Here is a 22,545-nt window from a genome sequence, read left to right as displayed (position 1 = left end):
GTGCTTCCTACTCTTCCTTTCACAGTTTGAAAAAAGCTTTGGAGTAGTTAATTCTGGAGATGATTCACTCTCAATTACAAGTTGTTTATTTCACCACCAATGCCCAGAGTTCTTATACTGGGCTTGACTCAGAGTTTAACCACAGATTAATTCCAAACCAGAACCAAACTGGGTCTGCACCACGGGAAGCAGTGATGCTATGTACACTCTTGCCACTATTTATTTAAACATTTCAACCACAGCCTTCCAGCCTCCTAAGGCATCTTTCAAGAGCAATTTCGTGAGATGACTGCAAACTGTCATCAGGGAAAGAGCAACTTCTCCTGGAAAATGCTCAGAAGGATATATGCATCCCACAGAAAACTCTGCCCTGAAGGGAAGAACAAAGGAAACTTTGTTCTAAAGATCCTAATCCTTCCTTCACGTGAAGCCAGGATGAGAGCTGGGACCTGGGAGTTTCATTGTCTTCTCTATCATCTGCTTCTCTGAATTCCTCAAATAAATCCATAAATACCTTTGTGTAATGCCCATGCTTTAGAAACACCACCTTAAATGGTGAGAATGTCACTGCTGTACCTCACAGGGAAGGAGAGAGAACTTAGAGGCTCTCAATTACAAGGAAGCAGAGTTAAGGCAAATTTCTGCATAAACCAAAAGTATTGCAGCTGTTTAGCTCCTTTTTCCCCTCTTGCAGTACTAATCAGGTTTCCTTGCAGTTCTCCAGGCTGTGCATGCAACAAAATCAGTGACTGGCACAGAATGCTAAAGGTGCTCTCTTCAAAATTCAAATATCAATTCTGCCAGGACATCATAGACTCTGCACTCACCATTTATGTGTTATCAACCTGGTGACAAGGGGAAGGGAGGAGAAGAGGGAAATGGAACTCCCATTGCAGCATTGCTCAAGATATTGGTTTCATGGTTCATAATTAGAATTCTGCAAATGCAGGGCTTCAAATATGGATTTGGTTTTATTTGAGTAGAGAGAAATGCCAATGATTTATAGCACTGGAAAAGAACTATTACAATATTCAAGTTAAAGTTAGATTTTTAATCCTAAGAGCACACGGAGAAGGTTAATTTAAATTATTTCAGTTCACTATCCATACACCCCTTCAGGCCTCCTAAGGAAATCCTCATTTCCTTAGGAGGAAAGGAAAAACAGAGAAAAATAAAATCTTTTAGAAGGCTCCTCCATTTGTTATGCTGGATACTGGATAACAGCGTGGACAAGCAGCAGGGAATAACAAAGGGTTAAATTGGACACAATCCCTCTCCCAACTCTTAAGCACACTGAGCTGAGGACTTAGGATCTAAGCCTGCTGAAATGGGTTTCTATTCTTGCCTCTCTTGACATCCTCAGAGCAATCTTGCTCACCTGACCCAACAGGGAGATTAAAGACTTCTTTCCACAGCACTTCAGGAACTTATTATTGTCTGACTGTAACAAAGGCTCTCCATGCCATGAAATAGATTTTAAAACCAACATTGTCTGAGTCTCCAGGCTAAAAATGGAACTCAGAGCACTTGAACAATGCTGGAACGTCAAAGTCTTGCAGAGGAAGAAAGTCACTTGGAGAGTGCCAGAGGAGCCAGACTCCATCCCCCAGAAAGAACATCTTGAGGAAGACACAGGAGCACAACACACATATGGTTTGGAAGATGGAGAAAAGGGAACAGGATGGAGATCCTCCTGAGACAAATGGGTTTATCAAAAATGCAATCCTGCAGGATGGAGGGATTCATTTGACTGCTGAGGGATGGAAAAAGTGTGAACAGTTATGTAATACAAAAGGAAACAGCTGCAGACCTCAAAGTAGAAAAACCAAAACTAGAAAGTTCGATATCCTGACTGCCAAAGACATGAAATGTTACAGAGCTGGCAATGTGTTTGACCTGCAAATCCACCAGGATCAGACCTGTGCCTTCCCAGCCCTGCACTCCCTTTACCTTTGCATGGACACACTACAGACCCAGTTCACCAGATTAACAAACTGACCTCGTCACAGGAGGCTGATTCTGAAACACTGAGCTGCTCATGGGCAGCTTTAGTGATACACACAAGAACTTTAATGCAGCTACTCCCATTTCCCACTTCCCATCCAGGGAAATCTCGCTCCTAATGGCTGTAGAATCACAAGAAAATTATTAACAAGAAGACAGTCATAAAATACAAGGAGGAAACAGAAGATATCAGTGCCTTCTGGCACACCTCTCTCTCACTTACTTTTGCCCTTCCTGTTGCACTTTCACCAGTCAAAATACCCTATAAAAATTGCAGAAACTCCATTTACAGCTACATCTTAGCTACCCCAGCCCAAGATCTTCATAGGAGTTAGCCAGCCTGTTACCACCCTTGTGAAGCACTGAATGCAAAGATGTTTGTGAAATACCAAAAGCAAAAACATCTCATTGAAGTGCACATCACTAAAAACAAGTCAGGAATACTCTCAGTTATGGTAAAGGTTCAAAATTCCACATACATGGGCACAAACACAAGCAGCAGGAGATGACTGGACTTGATGAACCAAAGGTGAATGATGCCCATTCACTACTTTTAAACATGTGATTTATGTTTGTTCCCTTTCCCCCAGAAATGCTGCTTCCAAGAGGGCTAGAGCAGCATGAACTGAGCAGCCAGACCAGCCAGCTCAGCTGCAGCTTTTCTTCTCTCTGCTGGAGTCATTTGCTTTGTGTTTCCAATGCACTCTGCTTTTTCACAGCTGTGTCTGCATGCAACAGCTGCCCACTGCTTTTAGTGTGGGCTCTTCCCAAAAAGAGGGATTTGGGGAGCAGATGCTGATGGAAAAAAGACATTCACAGTTCCATTTTCTACTTTTGTCTTTCAACTAAAAACTTCTGTATTAGTTCTATCAAGAATTTAATAAATCTTCTGTATTAGTTCTATCAAGAATTGACTAAATCAATCACTTTCAGATGGTTTTGGCTCAGAAAGGCCAGAGCACCTGCTCTGGGGCCACAACCTTATCCCAGCTGTGCATAAGCTGCCTTTTCCCTAATTCTAGCCCAGTTCCACCCTCTGCCATGGGCACAGGCAGAGCCTGCCCGACCATCTGGACAGCACCTCTAAGCACAGTAATCCCCCCTCGAGATTAACACTGCACATCTTGCCCAGATCAAGTGGAATTCAGGTTATTCCATGGCCCCTGTGCCTCACCCACCAGGCCTCCACGTGTAACATTTGTGCACTGGCTCTGAGCATTTTCAGCAAGTTATTAACTTGTCTGAAATCCACCTGTCCTCAGCATCCATCCACTGGCAATTCCACTGGAGAGGCTGTAACATCACATTTTCCTGGTGCTCCTTTCCCTGCTGGAATTCACAGTGGGCAAACCCTGGAACAGACGCTTTAGGCAACCACAACCATGAACTCTCCAAAACTGTTTGGAAAGTCCCATTATAAAAACGAACCAGTTGTGAAATCCCTTAAATGACTTCGTTCACTTGAAGGAGTGTTTGTGGAATGGGGACCCATTAGCAACAACAGCACTAATTTAATGACAATTACTCTGCCTCCTGCCATGATGTTTAGTTCTCTTGGGCTCATCTGGAAAAAAATGATGCAATTATTTTAATTAAGTGAGAACAGTGATTTGAGCTGCTGAAGTCTTGTCCTTGCAAAGCTGTGACAAACAAATTTTGTCAGTTGTAGAAAAATGCCAGCATAAAATGAAGATTTTAAGACTATAAATGGTGCTCTAAGGTCACCTTGTCTCCAACCACCAACTCATATAAGAAAATGTCCCTACACACTTAATTGAAGTAAGATCATAAACCCTTTACATTTAAAGGTCTTTCAGTGCTTGACCATCTGTTCAGGGCCATGGGGCACAAACACAGAGAGGGAGATTAAGGCAGGTTGGGACAAAAGCAATCCACCAATATGATTACTCCTTCTAGGAAAACCCCACTAAGAACTCAAGAATCGAAGGAAAAATGGGCACAGGAATGCAAGACAGGTTGAAAGACCTAATACTGAAATTCATCACCAAAAAGTGATTTTAACTCACAAATTTTACTTCTGTATTTAGGATGAATTTTAATGTATTCTATCTGTATAAATGGAGAACTGTTCCAGACCTTCCTTTTGAGCCATGTACATTTTGAAATATGTGACAGACTCCCTATTTCTTCAAATATAGACCAGTTTCATGAAAGATGGGGGAAAAAAAGGAGCTGCAATGGCTCTAGGAATAACTCAGTCTCTGTCTTCATTCAGCTTTTCTCAGCTTCTGCGACATCCAAGAGACAGCCTTATGAGGCTGTTCTTTAAATCTCCCTTAACTTATCAAAAACTTATCACTCAACAGAACCCAGCATCTGTAAATCTCAGAAACCAATGGCAGGTCCTTCTGGAAGCTTGAAAGATGACCATGATTGTGGTTTCCTTTGAGCAGGAACCACCTGCTGCAGTCCCAGAGGGGAAAATCACCAGCAGAAAACAACACAGAGCGCAGGGTGCTGAGCTGGAGCCCACAGCAAGCTCAGGGGCTGCAGCCTCACAGCTGATCGCCCAATTTCATCTGGTCCTGGATTCAGTAGGGCTCAGGTAAATGTACAGGGAGTAAAGTAATTGCTCCTGAGCTCTTACAGGAAATCTGTTTCTATCTTTTGCTATGGCCTCCAATATCCACCTCAGCTCGAAACAAAGCATCCTGACAGATTCATTTCTCCCCAGGGCTTAGAGCCAGAAGATAAGCAGGCATTTGAAGGCTGATGCAAGTGTCAGCTCGCTGGCTGAACTGGAGAAATGGGCTTTCAGGAAAATATTTTACAGAGAGCCACATTTAACAGCAGTTCTGGACTTTGTTCAGTACTGGCAGGTCCACATTCACTCCATGGCAGATCACATCATGCCAGAAAATTTAGGTGCTCTCTGCCACATAATGTCTTTAGACCTACAGAGGCCAATATTGATTATCCAGCAGAGGCCAATATTCATCATCCCTCTGCAATTCCCTGAAGAGGGAAAGCTTTCCCATTTAGCTGGACTGGGTTCACATTCCCCCCCCAAATGATTGTCAGGGACAGAAGGGATATGAATCAGCAATCTGCACGTATGCTACCAGTTAATTTGAAGTTGTGCACTTAGCATTAACATGACATTTTCTTTGCAATGTTTCCCTAATTTTTTTTTTTAATCTAGTTGAAAATGAGGCATCTGGAAACCATCTCTACTTGAGGGTTAGACCAGCAGAAACAACATCTTCAGTAAAAGGCAAAATCAGGAGCAGTGATGCTGGAGAACCAGAGAACACCTGAGTGTTGATCTTCCCCAGTGAGAGACATTGTGCAAATGCTGTTCCTGGGAGTCTGTAGCAGTTTGGAGGCTGAAATTCTGCAGCCACATCCCATGAGCTGTTCCACTGGAAGATGTTTGCCAGCTGCCACATTTTTTGAAGGATTTCCCCAGACAAGATGCTTCTCTTAGGACATGGCCCATTCTCCTCCCAATAGCACTGACAGTATCAGCTGTTTCTTTACTGATAGCTGAGCATTTCAGAATTACTGGGAACAAGGAATATTTTGGATCTTCATCAATGACTCCTCAGCCTCTAGTCAGCCAGAACCCCTTAAAAAAAGGAGTGGCAAGGCAATGGAACACCAAAGCCTTGAGAGCCTGGAGGTTGGTGCCTCTCACTATGAATGTTCGAGCAGACCATCATATGAAGGCTTCTGGAGGCTTCCATACACTGGGGAATTACTGGCTTCAGTTGCATCATGACTGGTTTTATATCTAAGTGGGGGGAGAATCCCATTTCCTTTTAATGCTACAGACGACAGCAAGAAGTGGAACCCTTAAAAAGAACCACAACCCCCTGCTTGTGCTTCAGCCCGTGGAAGCCCTGCCCATGAAGCTCTGCTCTTTTCAGGGAGCCCATTTGTTTTCCAGGTGTTTCCACTCCCTGGCTTAGAAGGACACCATCTGGCAGGAGCACTGAGCTGGTTGAATCACAAACAGATTCAATCTCAGCCTCAGCAGCTTCCTACTGCCAGCAAGGAATCAACCTGAGTGGCTGCTACCTGGGTGATCTCCAGGGAGATCCTCAGGTGAGAGCCCCTCTCTCTTATTCCTGCTTTCAGAAGTTGGAAGCTGAACCCAGTAGGAAGAAGCCAAAAGGACTTTGGGTGCCTCCATCACACCTTCCCTGAGGACCTTGTCTGTTTAAAGTACCAATGCACAGTGGTGCATTTTCAGAGAACAATAACTGGATCAGGAATACTCAGGCTGTCCCATCGTGACCTTTTCAAAACCAAACTATTCTGGTTTTCAGTCCTGAAACACTTCTGTTAGAAAATGCAATCATTAAAAGTGTGTTAAGGCTCTCCACTGCCAGAGGGCAGGGTGAGAAGGGATGCTGGGATGGAATTGCTCCCTGTGAGGGTGCACAGGGTGCCCAGAGCAGCTGTGGCTGCCCCTGGATCCCTGGAAGTGTCCAAGACCAGCTTGGATGAGGCTTGGAGCAGCCTCATGGGGATGAAACAAAACAATATTTTAGGTCCCTTCCAACCCAAACCATTCCAAGATTCTGTGATAAATGTACCACTCCAGCCAACTCATCCAAAGCTTGAGGATTTACACATTCTGAAGATTTAAGAAAACTACCTTCTTTCCTTGGAGCAAAAAAAATTCTTGCTTAGAGGGAATAGTTTCTCCCTATTTAGCACATTGTTCAATTAAAGCTCCATACTCCCAAATCTCCAGCCTCTATGCCAGCAATATGGTATAGGTAAATAAAATCTTATGCCAAGTATTAAAATCTGCTTTTCTGCTTTTTAAATAAATATTGACAATGCCCAAATGCACCTCATCATCATTGCTTCATTCTTAACAAATCTCCAAGGAAATTGGTTAACATTTGTCTGTTGTTGTGATGCACATGGAGACTCTCTCATTATTACCTGAATTGTTTGCATACTTCTCAGATTCACTAAATCTGTTTCAGCCTAGAAGTATTCTTGGATTTTATATTAATTTCATCAATAAACAAATCAATTTCCAAAATGGCAATAAAACTATGGAAAAAACAAAGGCAATTTCTATGTACAATAGAAGCTTTTCCTATGTGATGTTCTATGGTCACCCTCTTCCTTTTTTAATTACAGTTCTGCTCTAGAATGGGACTCTTTAAAGTCAATTTGCTGTAATTTTCACATTCACATCCTTCTTCAGGTTCTGGAGCAGTATTTGCTGCAGTGATGAGTGACTGCACAGGTGCAGCCACACCTGAGTTACCTGCTGTCCTTTTCTCAGTGAATGGCATTGCTGGAGCTTCTTTGTGGTATTTTAATAGCAAAGACAAGGCAAAGCCAAACCAGAGCTCACAGGTACAAGGTTTGGTTCTGACAGCCAAACACCAAGTTAGAGCCAAGCATTTTTCCACTTTGGTGAAGTTTTCATCTAGAAATGATTTTTAGAAAAGAAGAGAGAACTTTAAGGAGTGCTTCCTTCAAAAGGGTTTGAGGAACAGGCACTAAGCATTGATTAGTTGAGTGAGGGATACTGCTCTGCCTTCCCAAAGACACCAAGGTGTGAGACCAGTGTCCAGAGCAGCTTTTTTGAGCACACAGAACCCAAGACATCCTTCTTTACTTGTTGCATAACTCGTGTAAAACCACAAGCCTAACAGGCATAAATAACAGAATGCATACAGACAAGCAGCCAGGCACTGGAGTCAATTCATTTACATCTCAGGGAAGGGTTTCTCTCTCTGGGCTTTTCCTGAGTAAATCAAGGAGGAAAGAAAGCTTTTAAAAATAAAAACTGGGCTTTTGAGAATTGGTCTTGAGTTCATAGATTCATCAGCCATCAGTACAGGAGGGATGAGCTCCCAGTTCAGCATGCAGGACACTGCAGCACAGTTTTCCCAGCTCGAGGCACTTCCCTGACTTCACCCCTGGTTTAATCCCACCAGGGAAAACTTCAACCCCAACTGATTCTGTGCACTCTTCTTGTCGGATGGGTGTAAAGAAACTACATCTAACAATTAGCAAATCACCTGTTTTAGAAAATTAAAACAATACAGCTGACTCACAACAGTACTAGAGTCTCTTTTCTCTCTTCTAATGTGGGTAGCAGAAGGTCTCAGGTTAAAAATAGAAAGCCTTTCTTATGGTGACAGCAGCTAGTGAAGCAAGCAGAAAAGGAGCATGAACATACCTGGTGCACTCCTTCATTGCACACTTTATGCAGGAGGAAACAGCCATTAGAGATACATTTATTATTTAAGCTTTAGTGATAGTAGGAGGCAAAGGTACAGCAAAAGCTCCCTTAAGAACCTGCTGTATTTGTTTAAAGCATTTAAGTTTGAATAACAGAAAAGAAGTGTCCAAGGAAGCTTTGTGTAAACTACACTTTACAGCAAAACTAATTTCCCTCAGAAAGGTGGTTAAAATAAACATTTTTCCCCCTTACCTTCTTCAGGACTGAGGCATTTAATTGTGCTTGCATCATCCATATTCCAGTGAGAGATTCAAGTAAAAACACCAGAGGAAGCAGCAAAGACCATATGCACATCCCTGATCTCTCCAAAGACTCTTGTAAAGAACGAGGAGAGGAGCCTTGCCCGTGGTTTCACTGCAGCATCCGAGGGCTCCTGGGGCTGCCTGCTGCCTGTGCTCTGAGCAGCCTCATCCTTTATTCCCTGTGCAGGGGTGCAGCAGGAGCTGCTGCCAGGTAGGAGCCAGTGCAGGAGCTCAATGAATGTTCCCAGCCTTTCCCTGCAACTCAAGTGTTCAGCCACCTGGGATAACTGTTCCTTAACTCTTTGCCTCCCTGCTCCCAGGCAGGACGTGGGGATGGTTTTTTGCTTTACTCCTTTGGAAAAGGAACTGAAGGAAAAACTTGTGGATGTCAGCAAAGAAGCACAGAGGATAATTCGCTTTTAATTCCTCTGGGATGTGTTGCAGTAGGCAGTGAGGTGTCACTTCGTTTAAGAAGGGAAAAAAAACCAACCTCTTTTTTATGTTAATGCCTCCCCTGTGTCCATTCAGCATCCTACACATTGTTATGGGATCCTCCCAGACTTGTTTAAGTTTAGAAAGCAAGTCTATAGCTACTGATAAAAATAGGCAAGCTGTTCTTTTTGGATTTCTTTCTAACTCCTTTTCTTGGCAAAAATGACAAATTTCCCACCTTTTTAACTTGCAAGGAAATATTAATGCAGAATTAATGGAATATGGCTAGGAAACAATGCACATTATTGTAGTCTGTGCCCCAAAGCACAATACAGGAGAAGACAGACACAGACATTTGAGTTCTGTCTAAATCCTGGAGAAGAATTTTAGCATCTTGATATGAGGGTGCTGCCTAAAAACTCCAACCAGGAATAGTTCCTGCCCCTCCTACATGCCACTGAAATACACAGGATAAAACAATTTGTTCCCTTGGGGGCTTGAAATCTAATTAAACAGGAATGATAAAGGATTGGGAAAAGTTAGTGTCTCCTCTAGGAAAGGAATCTGCTGCTGGGGTTGGGCAGGGTCGGCAGGATCACAGCATCCTGCCCAACACCCAGGACACTCCAGGGCATTCCTGCCACGCAGGCAGTGACCCCACACAGGTCCATCAGGCAGTGCTGCTCTGGATCCTCTCCCCCCCTGGCTGCAGGAGCTGAAGCCAATCTGTTTCTGCTGTTTGGTGTTTCCCTCTTGCCTTGCACCTCCTCATCCTGACCTGCTTCAGCACATGAGGTGCTGTGGAATGCTCAGAGTCACTTTCTCCCACCCCACTCAGGCTCTCCACGCTGGGAGTGCTGACTCTCCTTCATGTTCCCAGCTGCTGCAGCTGGATTCTCCTGCTGTTTCCATCCCACATCAACCTTGCATTTCAGATATCAATCACTATTGCAGAAAGATCAAGATCTTTGCAAGATCTGACACAACCCCCTGCAGTTTTCATTTAGGCACGAATCCATGGTCATTGCCATCTAAGGAATGGCTCCAGGACTTGGCTCAAGTTTACTTTCAATAAAACATTATCCTATTTGCTTAGTGGCTTTCAGCACTAGCTGTGTCCCCTGAGGTCCCATCTCCTGAGCAACCCATCCAGAAGCACTTGAGGAGCACTTACTGCAGGAGCCTCTGGGGCCTCCTGTATTTACACCACCTTACATTTGGCTAATTCCTCTTGCAGCCACTGTGCTTTAACACAGGCCTGTCAGGGTGAACATTGCACACAATGTGCCAGGTTTATCCTAAAAGTAACTCTCATTTCTGTTCTTATTTCCTGTTGGCAAGTGCAGGTTATCAACAAATCTCATCTCATATCAAAAGGGAGAAGATGGGCAAGTGCTGAGGCCCAGAAAGTGCCTGTCAGACAACTTCCCTGGGGAAACCAGGGCAGGAAATCTTCACACTGCAGGGTAGGCTCAATTCACTGCTAGGGACAAACCTCTCATTCAACACCACCTATTCCTCACAACCTGATCAAGAGACAGAGCAAATTGAAAGATTGCAGCTAAGAACAATCAACTAATTCACTAATTACCCCATCAAACTGAGCAAAGCTTGTTGCTTCACCAGGCTATGCTTTCTTTAGAAGAAACATATAATCCCATCTGAGACTATTAAAAATTCAGAATCAGTACCTAATTACTGTGTGACATAAATTCCATAAAATGAAATGTTTTGTTTCTTTGGGAGTTTTTTGCTGTGCAGTTAGAACAGGGTCACAGAACAAACGTCAGAGAAACATTTGAATGCCTTCACAACACATGCAAATTTTTTGAAATAAAGAGAACACAGACTGTGCTATCATTGAGACCAAAGCATTTTACATTAAAAGATTCTCTTATTCCAAGTAATGTCTAGTCTAAACCAGTAAATTTCTCTGTGCTAAGACAATCTGCTGACTCTTGAAATCAATGACAAACTTTTATCTGGATTTGTGGGCTCTGATTCACACCAGAAGTTCATACATGGCTGGGAAAGGTCACCAGCACTCCAGTTTGGAGAGCACAGTGCTGGCATGGAGCAAACCTACCCCGCTGTCAGTTCCACATCACACAAAGCATAGCATGCCCTAATTCCTTCATCCTCCATTCCCAGTTCTCCAGCTCTACCCAACAGAGCAGAAGAGTGACTTGTGGAATGCTGCTGTCACATCACAAAGGTTTAAAGTCCTAAGAAAGGACTAAAAGGGGCCAGGACTTCTCTCAATTCCTTCTTTCCACGATATGCAGAGGAAGCCCAGAGTGATGCCACCGAGCAGCTGACCCTGGTTAGGGGAGCTGAGCCATGACCTGACAAAGATCTGCCCTTGCTGTGTGGCTGCACTTCCATAGAGGATCCTGAGCTACCCCAGACCTCTGCCAGGGCCCAGCCCCATCCTGGCTGCCTGGAAAGGAGCAGGGCACTTCCAGAGAAACAGCACAAGGCACCCAAGCTGATGGCACAGCTACATTATAATTTGACTACACATTCACCTACACATACATCCTTCATCCCAAGGCTCCAGCTGCCACTTTTTATCACATTCTAAGACCTATTTCCTGACAGAAATAACAGAGATCTCATAGCCCAGCACAGGGGAGGAATGAGCTGGGGACTGAATGAGCCAGCTGGGAAATGCAGCACCACCACGTTACACCATGGTTAAGTGGAGAATGGAACATCCACAACGTCAGGAACATTCTAAATAACTTCTGAAAGTCAAACACTGAGCCCTCCTTGAAAGCCATTAAACTCCATCCAGAGAGTTCCATCTCTCACAATCCGTGGCATCACTTCAAGACCTTCTATAAATCAACTTCAACACATGTGGGTGTCTGTTCTTAAGTTTTTGTTCCCATAGTTACCAATGTACTTTACCACAGAAGAGAACAGCAGGTGGCAAGACATAGAACAAAATCACCATTCTCTTAACATATGAAGAGTTGGGACGTTTCAAATTAAGGTTTTATTGCAAAATGTTTACAGAGAGTAACCAAGACGAACACTATCAGATTAGAAAACTCTAAGATCCTTCCATACATTTAATCCTGAGTCAACAAAAAATTCAACATCCAGTAGGATGATCAATTTCCAGCCCTGCATCAGATGATGCCATGGGATTGCACAATCTACTGCAGCAATAGTTTTGTCTTTGTAATTTGAAATTCTCCCTAGGTCCCCTTGATACCTTCCCATGTACTTTTTGCAGAGAAAAGGTGAAGAGGCCCAGCATACTGTACACAAGATAGATTTCTCCAAATAAAATTATCTTTGTGGGATAGAAACAGTAAAAACAACCACCAACAGTCTGTTCAACTAAAACAACCATTGACTTGAAGGCTGCTATCAAAACTCTCACAGCTTGAAAGTAATAACTTCTCCATTGTCAACACAAATAGAGGGCAAAATGACTGGCATTGAATGTGCTGTAAATACCAAAGAGATGCTTTGCATAAACAAGTTTTGTGACTCTTTCTGTAATAAAATCAGACACTGTGGGACTGTGTGCTGTCCATTGCCTTCTGCTGCTCCTCAGGCAGAGGAGTAAAGGTAATGCCCTTCACATGTGCAGTGCTACAGGCTCCCATCCTGTCTGGCAGCAGGACAGGAACCAAAACTTAACAGCTAAACTGTACCTGCTCCTGAAACCCTCTGCAGTGACCAGCTCACCTCCCTGGGGCTCACCAGGCTGTTTATAGCACAGAGACAACCACCATTCCTTTGGCTCTCAGAGGTATCAACCATTCCTTTGGCTCTCCCTTTCATCCCCCTTCTCCCAGACTTCTACTGAGCACCAAAAGGAAAGAGAACACTGAGAAAGTTGGTTGAACTAAGCTGGTTTAACCTGATTTTTTTCACCACACAGTTTCGGAATAAACAACATTTACAATCTTTATTATTTCAGTCTTAGATCTTTTTTCTGATTTGGAGATTGTTAGAACTGAAGTGTTTTGGTGGCCTATTTTCTTATAGACCCATAAATCATCTTGGCTGTTTGAGGTTTTCAGGGAACACACATTCTTCCAAGAAAATCTGTGTTACATAAGATGGGAAGATGCTCATGTCTAGCAGAGAAGGGGGAAAGGCAGTAATGCAAGAAGGCAAAACTAGTTCCAAATGGATCTTGGAGTCTTAGAAAGCCTTCAGAAGTAAAGCTCAGCTACCAACCAGACTGAGCTAGTCCTGAGTTCTCAACCACTACAGTGACAAGAACAGTCCACAGCGCCACAACCCCAGCCCCACACACACCACGAGCCTCTCTGCAGCACTTCTGTTTCCTGCGGTGTTTTATAAACGAGTTTTCAACGTGTTTTCAAACTTCTGACTAACAATCTGAAACTGAGGGAAAGATCATTGGCTGGACTGCTTTGTTTAGACAAAAACACTTCAGTAAGTGGTTATACTGTGTGCAGGTGATAAAATCTGGAGGTGCCGCAGTGACAGCTGCAGACAGATGCGTTTGCTGCTGGAATTCCTGCTGCTTCTCAGATCACTAAAAGGAAAACATAAAAATCCCTTGGCTTGCTGCTCCTCTTTGTCCCTCCGAGGTTTATTACTGAAAAGTCGAACCCTGTGTTATGTCTTGCTGCACAATTGCTCTCATTGTGGTATCGTGGAATATGTGACAAGCTGCAAGCAGCCCACAGGCAGCAGTGTAAGCTGCCCTGCAGAGTGGCTGTGTGGTTTCCCAAGTGCAGGAATTCTGTACAGCCAGAGCTGGCAGGCAAACAGCTGGGAGCTGGACACCTTAGGCAGGAGATCTTCCGGGTGTCCTAGCAAGGAGTTGTGGTCCAGGTATGGACATCATACCTGGAGATCATTTCCCTGGAGATCATTTCCCTTCCCTGTGACTGTAGTTCCACCCTCACAGTACTTTCCCTGTCTTTTCTACTTCGTTTTGTCAACTCCTCCAGTGAGGTGCTAAACCTCAGTTACTCCAGTGGGTCTGGTTATCCCAGATGCATCCAAGCAACAGAGACACAGTTCACAAAATTAATGTTCAATTACCTCAGATCCCTTTGTTGCTCCACGCAATCTTTTTTCTCCCTTTAAAAATAGAAATGCATTAATATTCTCGCTGGAGTGCAGCCCTGCACAGTTGCTTTATTCCATGTTTCTGCTGTGGGAAGTGAGGGATCCTGCTCCCAGCTCCCTGCTCCTGGTCCTGTTACTGCTTGTGACATATTTCCAGCCTGCAGCCCATTGTCTGCACAGCCCTGCTGCCTCTGAGAACTCGCTGTCAGCACTGTGGGAGAGCTGTGCAAAAGGCACAAAACAACCACAACCAGGAGAGAATCATGGCTGCCTGAACTACATGGATTGTCCCTGTGAACAGATAATAACCTGCTTCAGGGTAAATCACATCTTTAGTGTGTGCTGAGGACAAGATACGAGATACCCAAGACAGGAATGGAGCCAAGAAATAAATTAATCATTTCATTTTTCAGCAGACAGCACTCTGACACATATGACAAAATCTCCTGAGCTAATTTTCTCCCAAAATCAAAACTTGCAATTCATTCAGTCACAACTGTGACATGGATTTCTGAGCACAGACACAGTTCTCAGACAGTTGAGCCATGAAAAAGGCACGGTGGGGTGGAATTGATTACTAATTAGTAATAGAAGACACATATGCTTGCAACCATAGAAAACAGCTGTGCTGCACTCTGTTCCATTGTCCCAAATAAATTGGAAAAGATAAATGCATTGCTCTGTGAGGCACAAAGTAGATGAGGCATTCATGCTTTGTTAAACTTTCCAGGCACTTGAGGGTGTTTGAAATTATGATGCATGTTAAATTTAAGCAGATTTATTATCCACGTGTTCCAAATGCAATGAACCCTTCACTGCCTCACATTTCCTACTTTAAAAATAGCAGGTTTTCTAGACTGAACACACAAGTGTGTCTTGTGTAGGTCTAACATAAAACTTCTAGTCATACAGATGCTCTGAAGCAGCAATTAATACCTAATTTTAAACATTTTCCTATCTATTCATGCACACACAGCTTCAAGTGCCCACAAGAGCAGGTACAATAAAAGACTTGGATAATAATAGTGGAGAAGTGCTGGGTCTTTCTAAGCCAAAGGAATTTTGGGTGCTTTGCATCAGAAATTCTTAAATAAAAAAGTTTCATCATGAAACACTCAGATCAGTCCACCTGTTGCCAAAATGAGGACAAAACATTTTGCACTCTAAGGCCTGATAATTAGATAATTAGGGTTGCAACCCTAATACATTTGGGTTTGGATAAACATTGTCCAAACTTTGTTTGCCCACACAAGATTGAAGCCGAGGATGAAGATGCAGCAACACAAGAAGAGAAGTTTAGAGTGTGGAAATTATCAGTCACTATCTGCACTAATTAGGACTCTGGGTACTCATTAAGAGGAACCTTTCTGCACAGTAGAAAGGTATCTCAAATCAGACCTTTTTGTAGTGTACTTTGTATTTTGTAATTAGAACAAGCTCCCATAGCAGATCCGTGAGATTTCTGTGTCACGTTTTCGGCGTGTAGAGAAACCAAAAATGAGATATCTGAGTTCTACATGAAATTTTCAGGCTTGTTCCTTTACTTCCCAGCACTGTCCTTATGCAATGCTTTAATTTAGACTATCCTGAGTACTGGTGCAGAATTAATCAGGTCAGCAAAGGGCCTGCCAGCCACGATTACTGCACCTTTAAATACTTCTTTTCACCGTCACTTCAGCTGTTACTCTTCTATTTTTAAATCAGTTTCAAACTCAAGACCCACGGGCAGGGGGCAAATCCTTCCCCAAAAATGCCACGGACAAGGGGCCAACACCAACCTCAGCTCTTGAGGTTATTCCCCTTTTTCCTACAGCTTGTTTACTGGATTGTTAAGCATTCTGGCAGCAAATGGAAGGGGGTGGGGAAGAAGACGAGCTGCCACATTTCTAAAATTAGCATCTTCTGTCTCTGAGAAGCCTGTGGAGATTTAAAAAAATTAGGTTTCTCTGCAAGATGCAGAGAGATGTGGAATTTAAACTGCGTTACACAGCTCAAATCCTGAGCTCTGTTTCATACCTGCAAGCTAGTTCACCTACCTTCCCTTTCATCCCTCTTCTCCCAGCTGTCACTTAGAGACTGTTACAAAATACCTAGTCCATCATTTTATTGTAAATGGAACTGCATTCTTGTACCCTGTCATCCCCAGGAGCCAGTCCATGGAGCCACAGACTCATTCCCTGTTCCAGGTCACTCCTGCTGGGCTCTCTCACAGCCTCTGAGGGGGCTGCAGTTCCCTGCTCAGGGATTTTCTCCCCTCAGCTCTGGCTTTTTGGTGCTCAGGTAGCAGGTAAAGCCCTGCTCAGGGGATGTGTTGAGTCCTTCTCCAGTCTGGGATGTAAGCATTCCTTGCAGAGCTGGCTGCAGGAGCTGCTGTTCCACAAATTGTGTGTGCACAGAGCCAGGATTGCTCCAGTTCCAGAGCTGGGCTGTACAGACATGTTGGTTTTACCACACACCCTGCCATGAGAACACCATGAAAAGTGACATTTTGGTCTTTGCTGTTTATTAATAAAACCCAACAGTGAAAGAACTGACTGTGCCTCAGTTCCTTCAATGCCACCATTGCCATTTGTTCTGCACAGAAATAGCAGAATATTATATCAGACCTGTGCTGAAAAATCCTAACCCAGAATACTGGGCTTTCACAGATGGGCTTGAAGTTAGAAATGGAAGTGACTCAAGAATAAAACTCAAGTTTCTTTCCAAGAACCACTAAGGGTGCCAAAGTCTTCCTTTGGATCACCTTGTGAAAGAACCAAAGACTCAGCCATGACACAAATGCAGACTGGCACAGGCAAAATTAAAACATATGGGACCAGAAGGGTTTGTTCCAAAAGTCCCTTTTCTTCTTTTAGCAATTATATTTATTCTACTGCTATTACAAGTCACAGTTCATGTCTTATGACAAATATATATGCTTAGATTTATTTCAGGTATTGGAAGCATCAGTGGGCAGCGTTACAGCAGAAAATTGTGAAAAGAAATGGGAAGGTTTCAGGATTTCTACAAAGGAAAGTTCCCAAAATAACTCATGTATTTTGAATCAACATGTTTTGGTTCATCAAAATAGTTACTGGCTTAAAAAGCACATGAGATAGTATATAGTATATGTTATTTTTACATATATTATAGATTGGATGTACCTGGTAGTATGCAGTATAGATTAGATATATATAAATTTAAATGAGATGAGATGACATGACACGACATGACATGATAACGTGGTTTAAATGAATTATAAAATCGGCATATTTTGTTCTAAAACTGACAAAATAGGTTTATTTGAAACTTTAGTGAAATACTTTTTTTTAATTTTCAATCTGACATGAGAAAAAATCTAAAAAAATTCTATTCTACAAAGCATTTCCCATTTGGTGAAACCCCATAGAGCCAAAGTGAGGGATTTCATTCAAGTTGCTCAAGGCACCTCTAGTTAAGATGTTTAGTACAAAATTTTTCTGGACCTGAGTCTTGCAGTTAAAAGATGAGCTTTCCTGACTGGAGACAGAAAAATCACATAAACCTGACCCAAAATCCAGCAGAGCAAATCAGAGGGTTCAAGAGGCACAAGTCAAGGCCTTGTCACATCCCAGGGCTGTCCTACAAACAGGGCAGAGGTGCTGCAGGTCCTGCCTTAGCACAGGAGCTTGCTGCAAGTCAATTCTCTGCACACATCTCTGCCTGTCACTGCTAAATTACAATTACAGTCATCCCTTTTAGCTGTTTGCACTGATTAAATGAAAGCACAGAACTCAGTTTATCTGATTAGCCAGTCTGAGCAGCAAAAAATTACCCTGCAAGCAGCAGCTTCACTGCTCTTAGTGACACCCTGCACCCACTTTATCTTTGCTCTGCCCTCTCAGAGGGCAGCCCTTGGGAATTTCCAGGATCAGAATTTTCCCTCAAAGCTGATTTTAATCCCAGGTGCCCAAGGGTGCATGAAACCCTCCTGTCCCTCCTTAAGGGAAACCCCTGCCCCCACCAGAGCAGGGAGCTCAGCCTGTCCTCACTGTCCACAGGCCAGGGTTTGTTCATCCTTGTAATAAATTATGGATGCCCCCCCATACACATCTGTTACTCAAATCACCAGTTAATAATGTATGAATAAATGAAGAGACTGCTCTGAGGGGAGAGAGCTGTGGGGGACTAAACTTTGAATTCTCTGCTACAGCAGCAAGCATCAAAGCTGTACTGCCAGGCTTGACCTCAGCTGGGTTTTCTTTTTTAAGAGGGTTAGAGCTAGCACCTTATGAACATGAACGGCTGAACAGCAGGGGCATGGCATGAAAGCTGGCCCAGAAACACGGGGAAAGAACGAAACACCAAATGAAAATCTTGCCAGAAGCACATGGGTATCAAACGTCTTTGCTATCCTGTGTCAGTCTGAACTGGGAGTTAAGGTCACAAGTGAATTGATAATTCTCACCAGAAATACATTGTTAATTCTCACTAACAGAGTTCTCAGTCGGGGGAACAGATGCCATTTGAAAATACAAAGCCTGCAAATAAGAAAAAAAGTGAAGAAAGGCTGCTGAAGTTTCTACGTTTATAGTAAGCTCCAGAACTGCAACTTGGGACCAAGCGCTGCTGGCTCTCAAGCTGGAAACATGAGAGCACGCTTAGGAACCCCGGCTGTAAACAGCGCTCGGTGTGGCCCAGAAGCGGCTCCAGGAGGGGACAGCGGCGCCCCCAGCCCGCGGGTACCGCTCGCTGCCGCCGGGATGCGCTGAGGGCGCTCGGAGCGCGGGGAGCGCTCCCGGCCGGGCAGGCAGCGCTGCATGGGCCCGAGCAGCACAGCCCCTGCCCAGGGCACCGGGGGACAATGAGAGCAGCACAGCCCCTGCCCAGGGCACCGGGGGAATGTTAGAGCAGCACAGCCCCTGCCCAGGGCACCGGGGGACAATGAGAGCAGCACAGCCCCTGCCCAGGGCACCAGGGGAACGTGAGAGCAGCACAGCCCCTGCCCAGCCCCTGCCCAGGGCACCGGGGGACAATGAGAGCAGCACAGCCCCTGCCCAGGGCACCGGGGGACAATGAGAGCAGCACAGCCCCTGCCCAGGGCACCGGGGGACAATGAGAGCAGCACAGCCCCTGCCCAGGGCACCGGGGGGACACTGAGAGCAGCACAGCCCCTGCCCAGGGCACCGGGGGACAATGAGAGCAGCACAGCCCCTGCCCAGGGCACCGGGGGACAATGAGAGCAGCACAGCCCCTGCCCAGGGCACCGGGGACACTGAGAGCAGCACAGCCCCTGCCCAGGGCACCAGGGGACAATGAGAGCAGCACAGCCCCTGCCCAGGGCACCAGGGAAATGTGAGAGCAGCACAGCCCCTGCCCAGGGCACCAGGGGACAATGAGAGCAGCACAGCCCCTGCCCAGGGCACCGGGGGGACACTGAGAGCAGCACAGCCCCTGCCCAGGGCACCGGGGGACACCGAGAGCAGCACAGCCCCTGCCCAGGGCACCGGGGACACCGAGAGCAGCACAGCCCCTGCCCAGCCCCTGCCCAGCCCCTGCCCAGGGCACCGGGGGAATGTCAGAGCAGCACAGCCCCTGCCCAGGGCACCAGGGGAATGTCAGAGCAGCACAGCCCCTGCCCAGGGCACCGGGGGACACCGAGAGCAGCACAGCCCCTGCCCAGCCCCTGCCCAGCCCCTGCCCAGCCCCTGCCCAGGGCACCGGGGGACACCGAGAGCAGCACAGTCCCTACCCAGGGCACCGGGGGAATGTCAGAGCAGCACAGCCCCAGCTGTTCCATCCTCACAGAAGCTGCAAACAGAACTGCAAGTATCCCAGTGGGCGAATGGGCACAAGAATTCAGTGCACAGTGCGCTGCATGAACGACAAGTCTTAGACAGAAAGAGCTGTGCCAAGCCAGGCAGCGTCTTCCAGGGACTTGACTGAGCCTCCTCCTCTCACAAGTAAGTGCAGCTCATCCATCAAGAGAAGCATCTCCTGTTCAGGTGCTGGAGACTGATGGAAAAGTTATTTCTCCCCTATAAAAATGAATGGCACAGTCTGCCACTGCAGTGTTTCTTGTCCCTAAATTACCCACTTATGCTGCACCTTTCATAAGAAAAAGGAAGCAGAGAACTCCCTCACAATTCTAACTTTTATTATTGCTTTAAATTTTACTCTGACCAAGGTAGGAAATCTGCACATCTTGTGTGGTGCTTGCAGTCAGTTCACAACTTGGACTGAGAAGCAAACAGCAAAGTGCTCAGCGCACACCCTGTCCAGCCACCTGAACTCCGGGCAGGAAAGCAAATCAGGCTCTGAAGCAGACAGTGAAGAACTCAGAGACCCTCTGGTGATAGTTATTGGCAAAGTCTCTCTGATACAGCCACATTTACAGGACGTCACAACCACGATTTGCTGTGCAGAGAATCCAGACTTTATCCCTACACTGTCTGTAAGAAGCTTGAGTCTGAAATCTGGTACTTGTACTATTAAAAAAGCTCTTCCAGCTGAGGATTAATCATCTCAGTAGGACTGTGCAAATGCATGTGAGATGAGTGGGGAAGGTTATATAAAGCCCACAGAGAGAAGGAAAATGCAGAATAGAACTGAGGACCAGGCTTGCACAGCACCTGAATGCCTGCAGGTGCTTCTAACAGAGATGCATTCTGAGTGCTGATTGCAATTTACTTGTCAGTCATTTACTTGATTAATTATCTCCTCCAAATGGCTCATCACCCAGGGTAGCTGAAGTGTTACAACCATCATTAGAGACGCAGTAGTGTGATCCTCCAGCAGACACAGATCCAGGGAACAGCCCCCTCTGCACAAACACACTTTGCCACGAGACACGCAGCTGACAAACGTGTGTACAGAGCCCCAGGAGCACACAGCACTGCAGAACCACCTGAGAACTGCACATGGGAACGGCTTCAATGAACAATGCACCACAGGTAAAGATAAGATGACTGCACAACCCAACCTGATCAGCATAATCTACAGCAGCAGAACTCCTGTAAATTCACTGAGAGAACGCAGGAACATCAGCACTGTGTGCCAGCAGAAATCATTTTATACACACAGCAGTGAGTAATGACACTAAGAAATGATGGGCAGAGTTTAGCACAGTGCATTGTGGTGGAGTTTCTGTTGTTTAAGAGCCAACCTTCCCTTCCTCCATCAGTTAACTTTGCAAGGTACACTCAAATGCAATGTCTACAGCTACTGAAAGAGCTCTGGAGTAAACAATTCATTCAGAGAATTGGGAATTGCTCTGTCCTTAGCATTATGGTTTCTCCGAAGCAATACATGTTTCATTTGCTGTAAGTGGAATGGATTTTCATTTACTTAGCAGTCTTTGTTTTTATCTAGATACTATGGCTGTAATTAATAAAACATGCCTTCTTAAAGATAAAAGATCTTTTGAAATGACAGTGAGCTGATGAGATCTAAAAAATACTATCCTCTAACAAACAGGGTCAAATGGCTGAATATCTCTGAACAAGTGAGGAAAAGAAAGAGTAATGTGATGCTATGAAAGTATTACTGAACAACAACTGAGCCCATAAGCACAATTTATCTTCTAGCAAAAATTCTAGTGGATGAGGTAAAAAGAATAAATCCACCTACTGTGTTTCTGCGATGGGCTTCCTAAATCCATCATCTTGTAGAGACAAGAGGGGTTTTCTCAATTTCCTATGTTAGGAAGTAAAAATACTCTGCATTTTCCCTCCGTCTTGCTCCCTCTTCTGCAAGTCTGTGTCTGTGTGAGAAGGCAGTTTGAATTTCATCCCGTTTATTAGCTCAGGCACTGAGGAATCACTGTCACTTTTGTGATGTACAAGCTCCTTTCCTCTTCACAACACCGAGGAAGCGGGGGAGAGGGGAGAGAGGAGAGGTAGGATTTTATCTAAACTACTTTTTGCTGGAACAATTAACTCTTTGCTGACTGACAGCTCCTTCCTGGTGTGTCTTGTGTCAGTTGACACTGAAATGTCTGCTCCTCTGCAGGGGATTCTCTCTGACAGCTGTTAAATGCTCATGTTGCTTCTTTTAAGGTTTCCTCTGCTTTTCTCTTCCACTGCTTAACTGGGAACTCCAGTCAGACACCAGCACAGCCATGATCTCCTACAACCACATGAGGTGACCCTGTTCAATTATGCCAGAGGGACTAAAGGTCACAGATTTGTTCCTCAGTCCCTACAGCTTCTAAAACTTACAGAGGTCTCTAATAGGGGATTTATTCTCCACCAACTAATGCTTGCTGCTTCTTCAGGTTTACATTTAGCACCTCTAACCCTGAATATCCAAAACTGAACAAAATTATTTGCAATGAAACCAAATGCACTGCTGCTAGAAGAATGAAATGTGAATGCACCTGTGTATTCCACCATCCTCAAACACTTTCATTTTCAAGGTAACAGAACAGAATCCTGTTCATTCCTCTGCAGTGAATTTTCAGTTAGGTAACAACAAATGATCTTGCTTCACTTTCTCAGCCACCTGTTCTAGAAAAGAAACACAGTTAGTAACACCACCCCATAGCCAGTTCCACATTCAGCCAGGTCTGCAAAGGTTTCCCCAAGTTTAGTGTTTTCC

The 22,545-nt window shown here is 44.8% G+C and overlaps 1 protein-coding gene across 1 annotated transcript in view; it reads right to left on the bottom strand.

Moving 5' to 3' along the window:
- Positions 1-8,866, bottom strand: part of PLCH2 (phospholipase C eta 2) — a 46,655-nt gene extending 37,789 nt beyond the window's left edge. Inside the window, exon 1 of the mRNA XM_036396362.2 lies at positions 8,438-8,866. Coding sequence (XP_036252255.1) covers positions 8,438-8,480 — 43 coding nt within the window. The 5' untranslated portion in view covers positions 8,481-8,866. The remainder of the gene's footprint in view (positions 1-8,437) is intronic.
- Between the last annotated feature and the right edge of the window lie 13,679 nt (positions 8,867-22,545).

The sequence above is a fragment of the Molothrus ater genome, chromosome 23, assembly GCF_012460135.2.
Source record: "Molothrus ater isolate BHLD 08-10-18 breed brown headed cowbird chromosome 23, BPBGC_Mater_1.1, whole genome shotgun sequence".
NCBI classification, from domain to species: domain Eukaryota; kingdom Metazoa; phylum Chordata; class Aves; order Passeriformes; family Icteridae; genus Molothrus; species Molothrus ater.
Note: the sequence above shows the minus strand (reverse complement) of the source record. Positions and strands in the feature narration are given on the sequence as shown.